General features: G+C 42.8%; 1 protein-coding gene across 1 annotated transcript; it reads left to right on the top strand.

The window, feature by feature from the left end:
- Window positions 1–3999: 3999 nt before the first annotated feature.
- LOC123483183 (NLR family CARD domain-containing protein 3-like) lies at window positions 4000–11003 on the top strand (the record flags this gene model as incomplete). The annotated part of the gene is made up of 4 exons (XM_045212696.1): window positions 4000–4219; window positions 4608–6366; window positions 6632–6791; window positions 10530–11003. Coding segments are annotated over 4 exons (2613 nt in total), but the record flags the coding sequence as incomplete, so codon positions are not given.
- Between the last annotated feature and the right edge of the window lie 6915 nt (window positions 11004–17918).

The raw sequence follows: 17918 nt of genomic DNA, 5'->3' as shown, positions 1-17918 counted from the left end.
TTTAAAGACTGGGTTTAGTTTATTGTGTTGCTCTGCTCATGTCCGCGTTCTGGAACTGTCCGCGTCCCCGTACAGAACTGTCCGCGTCCACGGACGGTTTGGCGCCAAGCATATTGTCCAGTTACGCGCAGAGTGGGCTGAGGTGATGTTGGGGAACAATGACGGAGTTCGTTACAGTGTTGAGACACCGAAGTTTATTGTTCAATTTGCTTTTTTTGCGTAATGGTCAGTGACAGTATGAGTGTAGCCAGATCCTTTTCACTCGCTATCCTTGTTTCATCTTGTGGTTCACCGGATTCGTCATCATCCTCGAGGGACAGACGAACGACCTGCTAGCTAGCCAAGCTAGTCGGTACAGCTAGCTAAGCTAGCTACTCTACCAGCAGCATCCTAGTTATCCTAGCTACCACTACATCATCACCGGCTGCCTGCATTTCTTGTGGACCGATGGAGCTCCCTGGTTGTTTCTTCCACCTGTTAAATACCGTGGAGGGCTTCTCCCTCTCTCGTTGACGGATGCTGGCTACCTACCATCCCTCTGTCCGGTTCTCCTCTCTTCACTAGATGGACGGTAACTTTAGTGTTTAACCCCTCTGTGTCAAACGACTGAACTTTTGAATATTATTTTCGGGGCGCCTCAAGTGACCTTTTTTACAACATTTATTTCTGATAAAAACGAGTTAATTGCATCCGCAATGGAGCCCAGTTTCATAATATTACCTTCTGTCCCTGGTTATGAAGTAATCGCGAAACAACAGGCCTTATGTTAGGGTATTTTTCACCCTACCAGCTTAACCCTGTAGGTTTACCTCAGGTAACTTATTATTAACAATGTTACGACTACTTGGTGAGCATTAACCCTGTAGGTTTACCTCAGGTAACTTATTATTAACAAGGTTACGGCTACTTGGTGAGCATTAACCCTGTAGGTTAACCTCAGGTAACTTATTATTAACAAGGTTACGGCTACTTGGTGAGCATTAACCCTGTAGGTTTACCTCAGGTAACTTATTATTAACAAGGTTACGGCTACTTGGTGAGCGTTGACCCTGTAGGTTTACCTCAGGTAACTTATTTTTAACAAGGTTACAGCTACTTGGTGAGCGTTAACCCTGTAGGTTTACCTCAGGTAACTTATTATTAACAAGGTTACGGCTACTTGGTGAGCGTTAACCCTGTAGGTTTACCTCAGGTAACTTATTATTAACAAGGTTACGGATACTTGGTGAGCGTTAACCCTGTAGGTTTATCTCAGGTAACTTATTATTACCAAGGTTACGGGCTACTTGGTGAGCGTTAACCCTGTAGGTTAACCTCAGGTAACTTATTATTACCAAGGTTACAGCTACTTGGTGAGCGTTAACCCTGTAGGTTTACCTCAGGTAACTTATTATTACCAAGGTTACAGCTACTTGGTGAGCGTTAACCCTGTAGGTTTACCTCAGGTAACTTATTATTACCAAGGTTACAGCTACTTGGTGAGCGTTAACCCTGTAGGTTTACCTCAGGTAACTTATTATTAACAAGGTTACGGCTACTTGGTGAGCGTTAACCCTGTAGGTTTACCTCAGGTAACTTATTATTAACAAGGTTACGGCTACTTGGTGAGCGCGCACACTGTTCACCTGAGTACATGTTGTGGTCACCTATAGTGAGGTGAGACACAGTTTTAGAGGCGATGGCTGGCGGATAGCCATCAAACATTAAACATTTTCTGGTCATGGTTAACCATATTTGTTTTAAGAAAAAAGTGTACAATCTAAACAAAACGCAAGTCCCTGTCCTCTTTTTCAAGATGTGGCCGATTTTAAACAGCCAGAAGACATTTTTTAATTAAGAAATAACCATTTTTTTGAGGACTTGTGGTTTCTAAATGGCTGCTGGATAATTTGATATGCATCGAAATCTTCGTTCATAGGCATCAAATTGAGCGAATGCTGTGCAGGTTCACTGAGTTGCAAACCAAATGGGTATAATGGGGTGATTGTTGTCTAATCTGGTGGTCTAGCTAATGGATTTGTAGATCAGATGCAGTTGCTACCTCAGATTATGAGCCTAAGCCTAGCAAGTGTCATGAAGTGTCAGGTCTCTTGCAGTGGTCTAAGGCCACTAGAGATCCTGGTTCGAATCCAGACTGTTGTAGCCGGCAAAAAAAAAAATGTAAATGTGATGAATGAGTTATGTAGTACCCACATACGGCCACAAGGAGGAGCAAGAGTGACATAAACCCATACTGTTTTTTGCCATATAAACCCTAAACCTAACAATCAATCAAATGTATTTATAAAGCCCTTTTTACACCAGCAGATGTCACAAAGTGCTATACAGAAACTCTTACCCTACTTATAACCTATTTTAGCATTAACCGTAACCCTAATTCTAGGGTAGGGTAGCCTAGAACACTTTTAGAAACTATTTTAGTAATAATATTATCTTAGTAAATACAATTATAGTATTATTTTGTTACTCAAAACCTGTCTAAGCGTTTTGCTGTTGTTTTTTTTTTATTAGTTATTTTATTATATTTATTATTGCAAGGCAGAACACTTGATAAATTAGCCACATTAGTTATTATTTTATTTATTTTTACTTAGACACATTTGTGTTATTTTTCTAATATGGTTTGAATTGGGTGACCTAGTAACCTCTGTGTGAAAGTCCAGCAATTGCCATGGAGAAAGACCAGAAATTGGCGTAGGATAGGTGGGGCAGGTTTGAGACTGATCAAAGGAATTAACAAGAAAAATACACTTTATTTTTCAGCTGCCTCACTAATGTCCGTACGTAAATTAATAACTTGTAATGCTAAATATTTCCAATAGATGGCAGCATAAGACCATGAAGCATCAGTTATAGGCTACAAGCAGCAATATGATTGACATAAAATAGCATGCAACCAAATACTATATGTCCCATGTCTAAAATGGTCACTCATTACTTTAGTTAGCTATATATCTCGTATTAGGCCTGTGATGCTTTTGGAAGAGCAATTAAATAGTGACTATAGCAGGTGTTGAACCCCGGGTAAATAATTACTAGTCAGTACTACTTATTTCTCTGAGAGTGAGGCAGATATATATTAATACTGTGTAAAACCTAGCAGTACTACTTATTTCTCTGAGAGTGAGGAAGATATATTATTACAGTGTAAAACCTAGCAGTACTACTTATTTCTCTGAGAGTGAGGCAGATATATATTATTACTGCGTAAAACCTAGCAGTACTACTTATTTTTCTGATAGTGAGGCAGATATATAGCATTTTGCAAAAAAACATGATTATTTGTCTGTCTGAAATGAAACCATCAAGTGATAGATTTTAAACAAATACATGTCTGTCGTTTAACAATCCCATGCCATGATTAGATAGTGAAAAAACACACCAATCTCTTTCATAATTTCTTTAAACAATAAAAGATAATTTACCAACATTTCTGAAAATTGATATATAGCGTTTTGGAATGAAACTCTTCTTATGTTTCCCCATCTGAGCTCAGAGTAGATGAGAGATGTAATGTTTGTCTCTGTTGTGTTGAAGTCCAATCAAGCAGGAGAGACCAGCCTCCCCTGTACCCAGCTGTGTGTCCATGAAGAGTGACAAGTCTATGAATCTTCCTATAGTGTTTAGAGAGGGAGACTTTTCTAACCTAAACCTTTTTTCCATTTTCATAGTCCTGAAACAATATTAAACTAACACAACATTCCCTCCCTGTGTGTGTGTGTGTGTGTGTGTGTGTGTGTGTACTCCCTGGATGAGGAGATGTAATCTGATGTTTTGTCCACAGAAACCAACAGGAGAGATCAGAGTCAGAGATTCTCAGTGGTCAGTCTTCCCAGAGTCATCAAACAGACCTGGCCTCCATATTCAGTGTATGTGGTCCTGTTATGTACATTTGTTTTTGTTTACCTCAAGTAAAGGTGATCTGTCAATCATTCGTTAATGAGAAAGCATTTAGTCTCTTGCTTAACTGATTTACTTGATTTATTTCAGTTGCTTGAAGAGAATATTATGACATTTGTGAAGAACGAGCTGAAGATGTTCAAGAGGATTCTTAGTCCAGAACTCCCAGAAGGCTTTGAGAGTCAGAAGCAGGATAAGGAAGTGGTGGATGCTGAAGATGAGAAGCAGGAGAGCATTGCCAGAGAGGGGGCTCTGAAGATCACACTGCACGTCCTGAGGAAAATGAACCAGAAGGAGCTTGCTGACACACTGGAGAAAAGTAAGAGCTGTCTGCCTCATGTTGAATGCTGTTTTAGAACATTTAAAAGCTGTAGCTAAAGTACAGCTAAAGTAGCTGTGTAACTCAGTGATATTGTAGCAGCCTTAACACAACACCTAGTGACCTCATCAAGTAGCAGCAGGGATGTGTTGTGTTGATTCATTTAGACAGAGAGAAGAGGAGAGACAGAGGAGAGAGAGAGAGAGAGAGAGAGAGAGATAGAGAGAAATAGAGAGAGAGAGAGAGAGAGTAATGCATTATGAAAACATTTATACAGTCAGTTGAGCGAAATAATTATTATAATTTAAAATGTCATAACAGTCCTAGAATACTGTAGGCTTTAAATCAGACGTAATATTAATATCCTCTGTGTTATTTCTTCATTCAGATGAGCTTGCTGTGATTTGCCAACGTGAACTCAAATCTAATCTAAAGAAGAAGTTTCAATGTGTATTTGAGGGGATCGCTAAACAAGGAAACCCAACACTTCTCAATAACATCTACACAGAGCTCTACATCACAGAGGGTGGAACAGGAGAGGTCAATACTGAACATGAGCTGAGACAGATTGAGACAACAACCAGGAAACAAGCAAGACCAGAGACTGCAGTCAAATGTAACGACATCTTCAAACCCTTAACTGGACAAGACAAACTTATCAGAACTGTGCTGACAAAGGGAGTCGCTGGCATTGGAAAAACAGTCTCTGTGCAGAAGTTCATTCTGGACTGGGCTGAAGGAAAAGCAAATCAGGATGTCCAATTTGTATTTTCATTCCCTTTTCGGGAGCTGAATTTGATGAAAAAGGAAAAACACACTTTGATTGCACTTCTCAATCACTTCTCAATGGAAACCAAAGAGTCAAGAATCTCCAACTACGACAAGTACAAAGTTCTGTTCATCTTTGATGGTCTGGATGAGTGCCGACTGCCCCTAGACTTCCAGAAGAACAAGATCTGTTGTGACGTCACAGAGTCAACCTCAGTGGATGTTCTGCTGACAAATCTCATCAATGGAAATCTGCTTCCCTCTGCTCTCCTCTGGATAACTACCCGACCTGCAGCAGCCAATAAGATCCGTTCAGGGTGTGTTGACCAGGTGACAGAGGTACGAGGGTTCAATGACCCACAGAAGGAGGAGTACTTCAGGAAGAGATTCAGTGATGAGGACCTGGCCAGCAGAATCATCTCACACATAAAGACATCAAGGAGCCTCCACATCATGTGCCACATTCCAGTCTTCTGTTGGATTTCTGCAACAGTCCTTGAAAACATGTTGAGTACAGACCAGAGAGAAGAGATGCCCAAGACTCTGACTGAGATGTACTCACACCTTGTGGTGTTTCATACTGAACAGAAGAATGAAAAGTATCTTGGGAAAGAAGAGACAGGTCCACACTGGAATAAAGAGAGCATTCTGTCACTGGGAAAACTGGCTTTTCAACAGCTTATGAATGGCAATCTGATTTTCTATGAAGAAGACCTGAAAGAGGCTGGCATTGATGTCAATGAAGCCTCAGTGTACTCAGGATTGTGCACACAGCTCTTTAAAGAGGAATGTGTGCTGTACCAGGACAAGGTGTACTGCTTCGTGCATCTGAGTATTCAGGAGTTTCTGGCTGCTGTATATGTGTTCCTCTCATTCATCAACAACAATGAGAATCTAATGGCCGATCCGCAAGTTACTGAAGTTACTGTTTACAAGAGTGCTGTGGATAAAGCCTTACAAAGTGAGACAGGAAACCTGGACCTGTTCCTCCGCTTCCTTCTGGGCCTCTCACTGGAGTCCAATCAGAAGTACTTACGAGGTCTACTGACAAAGACAAGAAGCAGCTCACAGAGCCATAAAGAAACAGTCATGTACATCAAGGAGAAGATCAGGGAGAATCCCTCTCCAGAGAGGTGCATCAATCTGTTCCACTGTCTGAATGAACTGAATGACCATTCTCTAGTGGAGGAGATCCAAAGCTACCTGAGCTCAGGAAGTCTCTCAGAAGAAGAACTGTCACCTGCACAGTGGTCAGCTCTGGTCTTTGTGTTGCTGACTTCAGAAAAGGAGCTGGATGTGTTTGACCTGAAGAAATACTCAAGATCAGAGGAAGGTCTTCTAAGGCTGCTGCCAGTGGTCAAAGCCTCCAGAGCTGCTCTGTGAGTACATAAAATGACATTTAAATACTAATCATCAGGAAGAAATATTCAGTTTAGAGAAATATATGTATTATTGAAAAACATATTGAATCAATGCATTGATGTTCACATTAGTATAACAATATGACCATACAATTCTAGGAGACAGAAGATGAATCTATATGTTGTTTAAGAGAATAAACCAAATGCATCTGCCATTGGCCTTCTACACTACTGGTGTTAAATTAACAGTGTGTTTGTGAAATCATGATGATCTCTTTGTCAGGCTGTCAGGCTGTGGAGTCACCGAGGAAGGCTGTGCTTCTCTGGTCTCAGCTCTGAAGTCAAACCCCTCACACCTGAGAGAGCTGGATCTGAGTAACAATGACCTGAAGGATTCAGGAGTGAAGCTGCTCTCTGCTGGACTGGGGAATCCCCACTGTAAACTGGAGACTCTGAGGTCAGTATTCCTGTAGTTGGTCAACAAGTGATAACTGTTCACCAGATCCACATGTGTTTACCAGGCACACATAGTCCACACCATATGTGTTTGGACAGTGAAGCTTACAGTTTTACATTTGGTGCTATGCTCCAGCATTTTGGATTTGAGGTATAATGTTTCATATTAGGCAACAGTATATAATGTCACCTTTTATTTGAGGATATTTTCATAACTGTCTGTTTCACCGTTTAGAAATGAAAGCACTTTATGTGTCTAGTTCTCCCATTTGAAAAAGTCTTAATAATTTGGACATGTTCACTTATATTGTATTAAAGTAGTCATAAGTTTAGTATTTGGTCCCATATTCCTTACCTGCAGTGATTACATCAAGCTTGTGATTCTACAAACTTGTTGAATACATTTGCATTTTGTCTTGGTTGTGTTTTGGATGATGTTTTTCCTAATAGAAACTGAATGGTGAATAATGTCCTGTCATTTTGGAGTCACTTCACTTGTATTGTCAGTAAGAATAGAAGATGTTTCTGAACACTTCTACATTCATGTGGACGCTACCATGATTATGAATAATCATGAATGAATCGTGAATGATGATGAATGAGAAAGTTACAGAGGCACAAGGATCATAACCCCCTCAGTTATTGGTAATGGTGAGAGATTAGCATGTTTTGTTGTAGCCTCTGTAACTTTCTCACTCATTATTATTCATGATTCATTCATGATTTTTCTTAATCATTGCATCATCAGGATTAATTTAGTAGTGTTTAGAAACATGTTATCTACTCACTTAGACAGAAAATTACTCCAGTCATCATCCACCATTCAGTTACTATTGGACAAAACATAACCCAAAACACAACCAAAACAAACTGCAAATGCAACCAACGAGTTTGAGACCAAACACTAAACTCTTGTCTACTTTAATACACTATAAGTGAATTGGTCAGAATACTTATGACTTCTTCAAATGGGGGACTAGATACATAAAGTGCTTTCATTTCTAAACGGTGAAACTGATATGTATTAAAATACCCTCAAATAAAAGGTGACATTATATACTGTCACCTCATATGAAACATTTGATCTGAAATCCAAAATGCTGAAGTACAGAGCCACATTTAAAATGTTAGCTTCACTGTCAAAATAGATATGGTGTGGACTGTATACTCAATACAATCTAAATCTGATACCTCACTGTCTGTCTTTTGACTGATACTGCTTTTTAAACTGCTCTGGTCAGTCTACTCAAATATTTGTACTATACATTTTACTCTCAATATTATGATAATTTGACATTTCTAATAATGATACATTCATTTATGAATAGATATGGCAGGTTTCAGGACACTGATTTAACTGAAAATGTTGAAAAATATACTGCCACTATTTTCACCACCAAAGAATAGCAGTGTGGTTTTAATATGATTTGACTCTTTGCAGGCTGTCAGGCTGTCTAGTCACAGAGGAAGGCTGTGCTTCTCTGGTCTCAGCTCTGAAGTCAAACCCCTCACACCTGAGAGAGCTGGACCTGAGCTACAATCACCCAGGAGACTCAGGAGTCAGACTGCTCTCTGCTGGACTGGAGGATCCACACTGCAGACTGGAGAAACTCAAGTATGTAGAGGGTTTATGTCAATGTTCATATCAGACATGTTGGAGTTATCAGGCTAGTTAAGACAAACATTCTGACCACCACTTGGACTAAGTTATATAAAGACTGTGTGTGTGTGTGTGTGTGTGTGTGTGTGTGTGTGTGTGTGTGTGTGTGTGTGTGTGTTTGACCAGTGTGTATGTGTTAGTGTGTGTGTGTCCTGTGTTTGTGGGTCCAGTGTGTGTTTGTGTGTGTGTCCAGTGTGTGTGTAGTACACACACTGGACACACACACACACAAAGGACACACACACACACACAAAGGACGCACACACACACACACACACACACTGGACAAACACACACACTCACACTGGACACACACACACACACACACACAAACTGGACAAACACACACACTGGACACACACACACACACTGGACACACACGCATACACACACACTGTACACACACACACACACACACACACATACTGGACACACACCGGACACACACACAAATACAAACACACACTGGACACACACACGAACACACACACACTGGACACATACACACAAAGGACACACACACACTGGACACACACACAAACACACACACACATGGACACACACTGGACACACACACACACACACACACACAAACACTGGACACACACATACACTGGACACACACACACTGGACAAACACACACACACTAGACACACACACACATACACTAGACACACACACACACCTAGACATACACACACAATGGACACACACACACACACACACACACACTGGAAACACACACAAACACACTGGACACACACTGGACACACACACACACACACACACACACACACTGGAAACACACACACACACACACACACACACTGGACACACACACTCACTGGACAAACACACACACACACACACACACACACATACTGAACACACACACACACACTGGACAGACACACACACACACACACACACACACACACACACACACTGGACACACACACAAACACACTGGACACACACTGGACACACACACTGTGTCCAGTGTGTGTGTGTATACAGTGTGTGTGTATACAGTGTGTGTGTCCAGTGTGTGTGTGTGTGTGTCCAGTGTGTGTGTGTGTGTGTGTGTGTGTGTGTGTGTGTGTGTGTGTGTCTGTCCAGTGTGTGTGTGTGTCCAGTATGTGTGTGTGTGTGTGTGTGTGTGTGTGTTTGCTCCAGTGAGTGTGTGTGTCCAGTGTGTGTGTGTGTGTGTGTGTGTGTGTGTGTTTCCAGTGTGTTTCCAGTGTGTGTGTGTGTGTGTGTATGTGTGTGTCCAGTGTGTGTGTGTGTGTGTGTGTGTGTGTGTGTGTGTATCTGTCCAGTGTGTGTGTGTGTGTGTCCAGTATGTGTGTGTGTGTGTGTGTGTGTGTGTGTTGTCCAGTGAGTGTGTGTCCAGTGTGTGTGTGTGTGTGTGTGTGTGTGTGTGTGTGTCCAGTGTGTGTGTGTGTGTGTGTGTGTGTGTGTGAGTTCAGGTGTATCCCTCAATGACTGTCTGTTCTTCTGCTTACCGCTACAGTGTGGAACATGGTGGAGAGAACACAATGAAACCTGGACTTAGAAAATGTGAGTGTTGACTGCTGTGAAGAATATGACTAAGAATAAGTCTTAATTCAAGTGAAGTCAAAGTCAAAGACCACCATCATTACTTACTTGGTCATATTAAATATCAGCTGTAGTTCTACAGAAGCACAAATCAGGGACACCAACGTTTAAAAAGAGTTGCTTTGACAATGTGTGTGTCTGTGTGTGTGTGTGACATGTTCCTGTGCGTGTTAAGGATGTGTGTGTGTGTGATCAGTGTAAGTGTGTGTGTGTGTGTATGTGTGTGTGTGTGTGTGTGTTTTTGTTTGTTCAGGATGTGTGTGTGTAATTAATGGGAATAAGTGTGTTTTATATTACCATACAGTATAACATATGATCATTCAACAAGTCTCAACCTTAACTTCTCCTTTTGATACCTAGAAACATCTACATTAAATGAATTAGTGAAAAGTGAGTTAACGTTCTAATGTGAATGATGATGATTTCTAATATTGTGTCTGGTTTCATCCATCAGATGTCTGTGATCTCACACTGGACCCAAACACAGTAAACAGATTCCTCTCTCTGTCTGAGGAGAACAGAAAGGTGACATGTAGGACAGAGGAGCAGCCGTATCCTGATCACCCAGAGAGATTTGAGGTCTATAGACAGGTGCTGTGTAGAGAGGGTCTGACTGGGCGCTGTTACTGGGAGGTAGAGTGGAGTGGGAGTGGGGCTGGTATAGGAGTGACATATAAAGGAATCAGCAGGAGAGGAGGGGGTGATGACTGTGTGATTGGATACAATGACAAGTCCTGGAGTCTGTTCTGCTCTGACAACAGTTACTCTGCCAGGCACAATAATAAGTCCACTACCATAGACGTCCCCTCCTCCAGCCCCCACAGAGTAGGAGTGTATCTGGACTGGCCAGCCGGCACTCTGTCATTCTACAGAGTCTCCTCTGACACACTGACCCACCTGAACACATTCCACTCCACATTCACTGAGCCCCTCTATCCAGGGTTTAGGGTTTATGGTGTTGACTCCTCAGTGTCCCTGTAAATAATAATCATGGTAACACTGACACACACACACACACTGGACAAACACAAACACTGGACACACTCACACTGGACATACACACACACACACACACACTGGACATACACACGCACACTGGATACACATACACACACACTGGACATACACACGCACACTGGATACACACACACTGGACACACACACACACACACACACTGGACACACACACACACACTGGACACACACACACACTGGACACACACGCTGAACACACACACACCGGACAAACACACACTGGACACACACACACACACACAGGACACACATACATTGATCACACACACTGGACACACACTGGACAAACACACCCACACACTGGACACTGGACACACACACACTGGACACACACACACACACACACACACACACACACACTCTGGACACACACACACACACTGAACACACACACACACACTGGACACACACACTGGACACACACACACACACTGGACAAAAAAACACACACACACACACACACACACACACTGGACACACACACACACACACTGGATACACAAACACAATGGACACACACACACTGATCACACACACTGGATACACAAACACAATGGACACACACACACTGATCACATACACACACACACACTGGACACACACCCTCACACACACTGGACACACACACACAGGAAACACACTCTGGACACACACACATACACACACACACACAGAGGACACACACACAGAGGACACACACACAGAGGACACACACACAGAGGACACACACACAGAGGACACACACACAAACACATTAAACACACACACACTGGACAAACACAAACACTGGACACACTCACACTGGACATACACACACACACACACACTGGACATACACACGCACACTGGATACACATACACACACACTGGACATACACACGCACACTGGATACACACACACTGGACACACACACACACACACACACACACACTGGACACACACACACACACTGGACACACACACACACTGGACACACACGCTGAACACACACACACCGGACAAACACACACTGGACACACACACACACACACAGGACACACATACATTGATCACACACACTGGACACACACTGGACAAACACACCCACACACTGGACACTGGACACACACACACTGGACACACACACACACACACACACACACACACACACACACACACACTCTGGACACACACAAACACACACACACACACTGGACACACACACTGGACACACACACACACACTGGACAAAAACACACACACACATACACACACACTGGACACACACACACACACTGGACACACACACACACACACTGGACACACACACTGGATACACAAACACAATGGACACACACACACTGATCACACACACTGGATACACAAACACAATGGACACACACACACTGATCACATACACACACACACACTGGACACACACCCTCACACACACTGGACACACACACACAGGAAACACACTCTGGACACACACACATACACACACACACACAGAGGACACACACACAGAGGACACACACACAGAGGACACACACACAGAGGACACACACACAGAGGACACACACACAGAGGACACACACACAGAGGACACACACACAGAGGACACACACACAGCGGACACACACACACTGGACACACACACACTGATCACATACACACACACACTGGACACACACCCTCACACACACTGGACACACACACAGGAAACACACACTGGACACACACACACACCTGACACACACACTGGACACACACACACACACACACACACTGGACACACACAAACACACACACACACTGGACACACACACATACGCTGGACACACACACACACACATACGCTGGACACACACACACTGGACACACACACTCACACACACTGGACACACACACACACACTGGACACACACACACACACACACTGGACACACACACTCACACACACTGGACACACACACAGACACTGGACACACACACAGACACTGGACACACACACACACACACACACACTGGACACACACACACACATACGCTGGACACACACACTGGACACACACACACACACACTCACACTGGACACACACACACACATGCACACTGGACACACACACACACACTGGACACACACACACATACACACCTGACACACACACACACTGGACACACACACACACTGGACACACACACACACACTGGACACACACACTGGACACACACACACTGAACACACACACACACACACACACTGGACACAAACACTGGATACACAAACACAATGGACACACACACACTGATCACACACACACACACACACACACACACTGGACACTGGACACACACACACTGAACACACACACGCTGAACACACACACACACACACACACACACACTGGACACACACTCACTAAACATACACCCTGGATACACACACACACTGAACACACACACTGAACACACACACACACACACACACACACTGAACACACACTGGACACACACACACACTGGATACACACACACACTGGACACGCATCCACACACACAGAACACACACTGAACACACACACACTGGACACATACACACACACACACACGCAGGACAAACACACACACACACACACCGGACACACACACACACACACACTGCACACACACACACTGGACACACACATTGAACACACACACACACACACACACTGGACACACACACACACACACACATACTGGACACACACACACACACACTGGACACATTTCCATGTGTTGTATTCTGATGAAAGGAAATCCCATATAGCCTACTGGACAGGACTTTGCTATGGCATCTTCTGTTTGGGTGTCTCAGGTCAGGTCTGAGCCATGATCAGAATGTGTCTCTGTGTCTATTTCCAGCCCCTGCCATTTCTACCTGTCCTGATCTAGTGTTTCACCCCTGACCTCCTCACACCGTCTCACTGTCCATGTCTGCTTTTAGCTCCCACCTCTACTTCACTGTGTTATAATGGACCTTATGCTTGTTATGTCACCTCTGTAACCAGTTATCAAACATACTGACCTTTCTGACCCTATCCCATGGCCCTACTTTCTACAACTGAACATTTAAATTCCTCTATGAGTTTTGTTTAGTGTCCATTTACTTATGTATGTATTTGTTGTATATTGGGGTTGTGCTGCAGAGCATCATGGGGGTTTGTATGTATTGAGATGATCACGTTCCAGATAAATGGTTGAACTGATTCCTGTCTCCTGTCTCATCATTATTGAATTGTTATACAGACGTGGTTATGAAACCAACGAGACATACAAAAGATTGGCGATGAGTAAGTCTGAATCTACAGGAACTATTCTGTCTGGAAGAAGTGGGTTTTTACAACTGTTTAAAACTGTTATTTTCTGTGGTCCAGAATAGGTTAATGTTAGCACAGTGTATTGCTAGCAGAGGCAAGTGCATAGTCGAGCTAACTAAGAAAGAGAGTTAACCAGTGGTGTAAAGTACTTAAGTAAAAATACTTTAAAGTACTACTTAAGTAGTTTTTTTGGATATCTGTACTTGACTTTACTATTTATATTTTTTACTACTTTTACTTTTACTTCACTACATTCCTAAAGAAAATAATGTACTTTTTACTCCATACATTTTCCCTGACACCCAAAAGTACTTGTTACATTTTGAATGCTTAGCAGGACAGAAAATGGTCCAATTCACACACTTATCAAGAGAACATCCCTACTGCCTCTGATCTGGGGGACTCACTAAACACAAATGCTTTGTTTGTAAATTGTCTGAGTGTTGGAGTGTGCCTCTGGCTGAACGTACATTTTAAAAACAAGAAAATCGTCTGGTTTGCTTTATGTAAGGAATTTGAAATGATTTATACTTGTACTTTTACTTTTGATACTTTAGTATATTATAGCAATTACATTTACTTTTGATACTTAAGTATATTTAAAACCAAATACTTTTAGACTTTTACTCAAGTAATATTTTACTGGGTGACTTTCACTTTTAGTTGAGTCATTTTCTATTAAGGTATCTTTACTTTTACTCAAGTATGACAATTGGGTACTTTTTCCACCACTGGAGTTAACATCGTCATGGACGGCAGAAAAGGACTGGAGACGGACATCGCATAACTTTGTCCAAGTGGTGGTCAGAATGGTTGTCTTAACTAGCCTGATAACTCCAACATGTCTGATATGAACATTGACATAAACCCTCTATATACTTGAGTTTCTCCAGTCTGCAGTGTGGATCCTCCAGTCCAGCAGAAAGCAGTCTGACTCCTGAGTCTCCTGGGTGATTGTAGCTCAGGTCCAGCTCTCTCAGGTGTGAGGGGTTTGACTTCAGAGCTGAGACCAGAGAAGCACAGCCTTCCTCTGTGACTAGACAGCGTGACAGCCTGACAAAGAGTCAAATCATATTAAAACCACACTGCTATTCTTTGGTGGTGAAAATAGTGGCAGTATATTTTTCAACATTTTCAGTTAAATCAGTGTCCTGAAACCTGCTCTATCTATTCATAAATGGATGTATCATTATTAGAAATGACAAATTATCAAAGTATTGCTTGTAAAGATAAAAATGTATAGTCCACATGTTTGAGTAGACTGACCAGAGCAGTTTAAAAGCAGTATCAGTCCAAGACAGACAGTGAGGTATCAGATTTAGATTGTATTGAGTATACAGTCCACACCATATCTACAGTGCATTCAAAAAGTATTCAGACACCTTGACTTTTTCCACATTTTGTTAAGTTACAGCCTTATTCTAAAATAGATTAAATTAGTTATTTTTCCCCATCAATTTACACACAATACCCCATAATGACAAAGTGAAAACAGGTTTTTAGACATGTTTGCAAATATATAGAAATGACTTATTTACAGAAGTTTTCAGACCCTTTGCTATGATATTCAAAATTGAGCTCATGTGCATCCTGTTTCCGTTGATCATCCCTGAGATGTTTCTACAATTTGATTGGATTCCACCTGTGGTAAATTCAATTGATTGGACATGATTTGGAAAGGCACACACCTGTCTATATAAGGTCCCACAGTTGACAGTGCATGTCAGAGCAAAAACCAAGCCATGAGGTCGAAGGAATTGTCCGTAGAGCTCCGAGACAGGATTGTGCCGAGGGGAAGGGTACCAAAAAATGTCGGCAGCATTGAAGGTCCCCAAGAACACAGTGGCCTCCATCATTCTTAAATGGAATAAGTTTGGAACCACCAAGATTCTTCCTAGAGCTTGCCGCCCGGCCAAACTGAGCAATCGGGGGAGAAGGGCCTTGGTCAGGGAGGTGACCAAGAACCCGCGAAGAACCCGATGGTCACTCTGACAGAGCTCCAGAGCTACTCTGTGGATATGGGAGAACCTTCCAGAAGGACATCTCTGCAGCACTCCACCAATCAGGCCTTTATGGTAGAGTGGCCAGACGGAAGCCACTCCTCAGTAAAAGGCACATGACAGCCCGCTCGGAGTTTGCCAAAAGGCACCTAAAGACTCTCAGACCATGAGAAACAAGATTCTCTGGTCTGATGAAACCAAGATTGATCTCTTTGGCCTGAATGCCAAGCGTCACGTCTGGAGGAAACCTGGCACCATCCCTACGGTGAAACATGGTGGTGGCAGCATGCTGTGGGGATGTTTTTTAGTGGCAGTGACTGGGAGACTAGTCAAAATCGAGGGAAAGATGAACAGAGCAAAGTACAGAGAGATCCTTGATGAAAACCTGCTCCAGAGCGCTCTGGACCTCAGACTGGGGTGAAGGTTCACCTTCCAACAGGACAATGAGCCTAAGCACACAACCAAGACAACACAGGAGTTCTAAAAACCCATAACTTTGTCATTATGGGATGTTGTGTGTAGATTGATGAGGGAAAAAAACAGTTTTAAATAAGGCTTTAACGTAACAAAATGTGGAAAAAGTCAAGGGGTCTGAATACTTTCCGAAAGCACTGTGTAACTATACACTATATATATACAGCAGTATGTGGACACCCTTTCAAATTAGTGGATTTGGATATTTCAGCCACACCGGTTGCTGACAGGTGTATAAAATCGAGCACACAGCCATGCAATCTCCATAGACACTAAGCGGTCTCGTTCTGTGAGCTTGTGTGGCCTACAACTTCACGGCTGAGCCGTTGTTGCTCCTAGACGTTTCCACTTCACAATAAAAGCACTTACAGTTGACCGGGGGCAGCTCTAGCAGGGCAGAAATGTGACTTGTTGGAAAGGTGGCATTCTATGACGGTGCCATGTTGAAAGTCAATGAGCACTTCAGTAAGGCCATTCTACTGCCAATGTTTGTCTATGGAGATTGCATGGCTGTGTGCTCGATTTCATACACCTGTCAGCAACGGGTTTGGCTGAAATAGCCGAATCCACTAATTTGAAGGGTTGTCCACATACTTTTGTATATATAGTGTATTTCCCTGGTATATTACTCATGTCTCACCCGTCCAGTTATGCTGCTCTGGCGCCATCCTGTGGACAGCTGGGAACACAACTTCAACTCCATTACATTCAATGTATCCCACAAAGTGCCACTTGGCTGGACAAAGCAGTCTGAATGGAAATCAGGTCTTTTGCCCATTCTTCAAGGCAAAACTGCTCCAGCTCCTTCAAGTTGGATGGGTTCCGCTGGTGTACAGCAATCTTTAAGTCATACCACAGATTCTCAATTGGATTGAGGTCTGGGCTTTGACTAGGCCATTCCAAGACATTTAAATGTTTCCCCTTAAACCACTCAAGTGTTGCTTTAGAAGTATGCTTAGGGTCATTGACCTGCTGGAAGGTGAACCTCCGTCCCAGTCTCAAA

This window comes from Coregonus clupeaformis, unplaced genomic scaffold (assembly GCF_020615455.1).
Source record: "Coregonus clupeaformis isolate EN_2021a unplaced genomic scaffold, ASM2061545v1 scaf0040, whole genome shotgun sequence".
Classification (NCBI taxonomy): Eukaryota; Metazoa; Chordata; class Actinopteri; order Salmoniformes; family Salmonidae; genus Coregonus; species Coregonus clupeaformis.
This window is presented reverse-complemented; position numbering and strand designations above follow the sequence as displayed.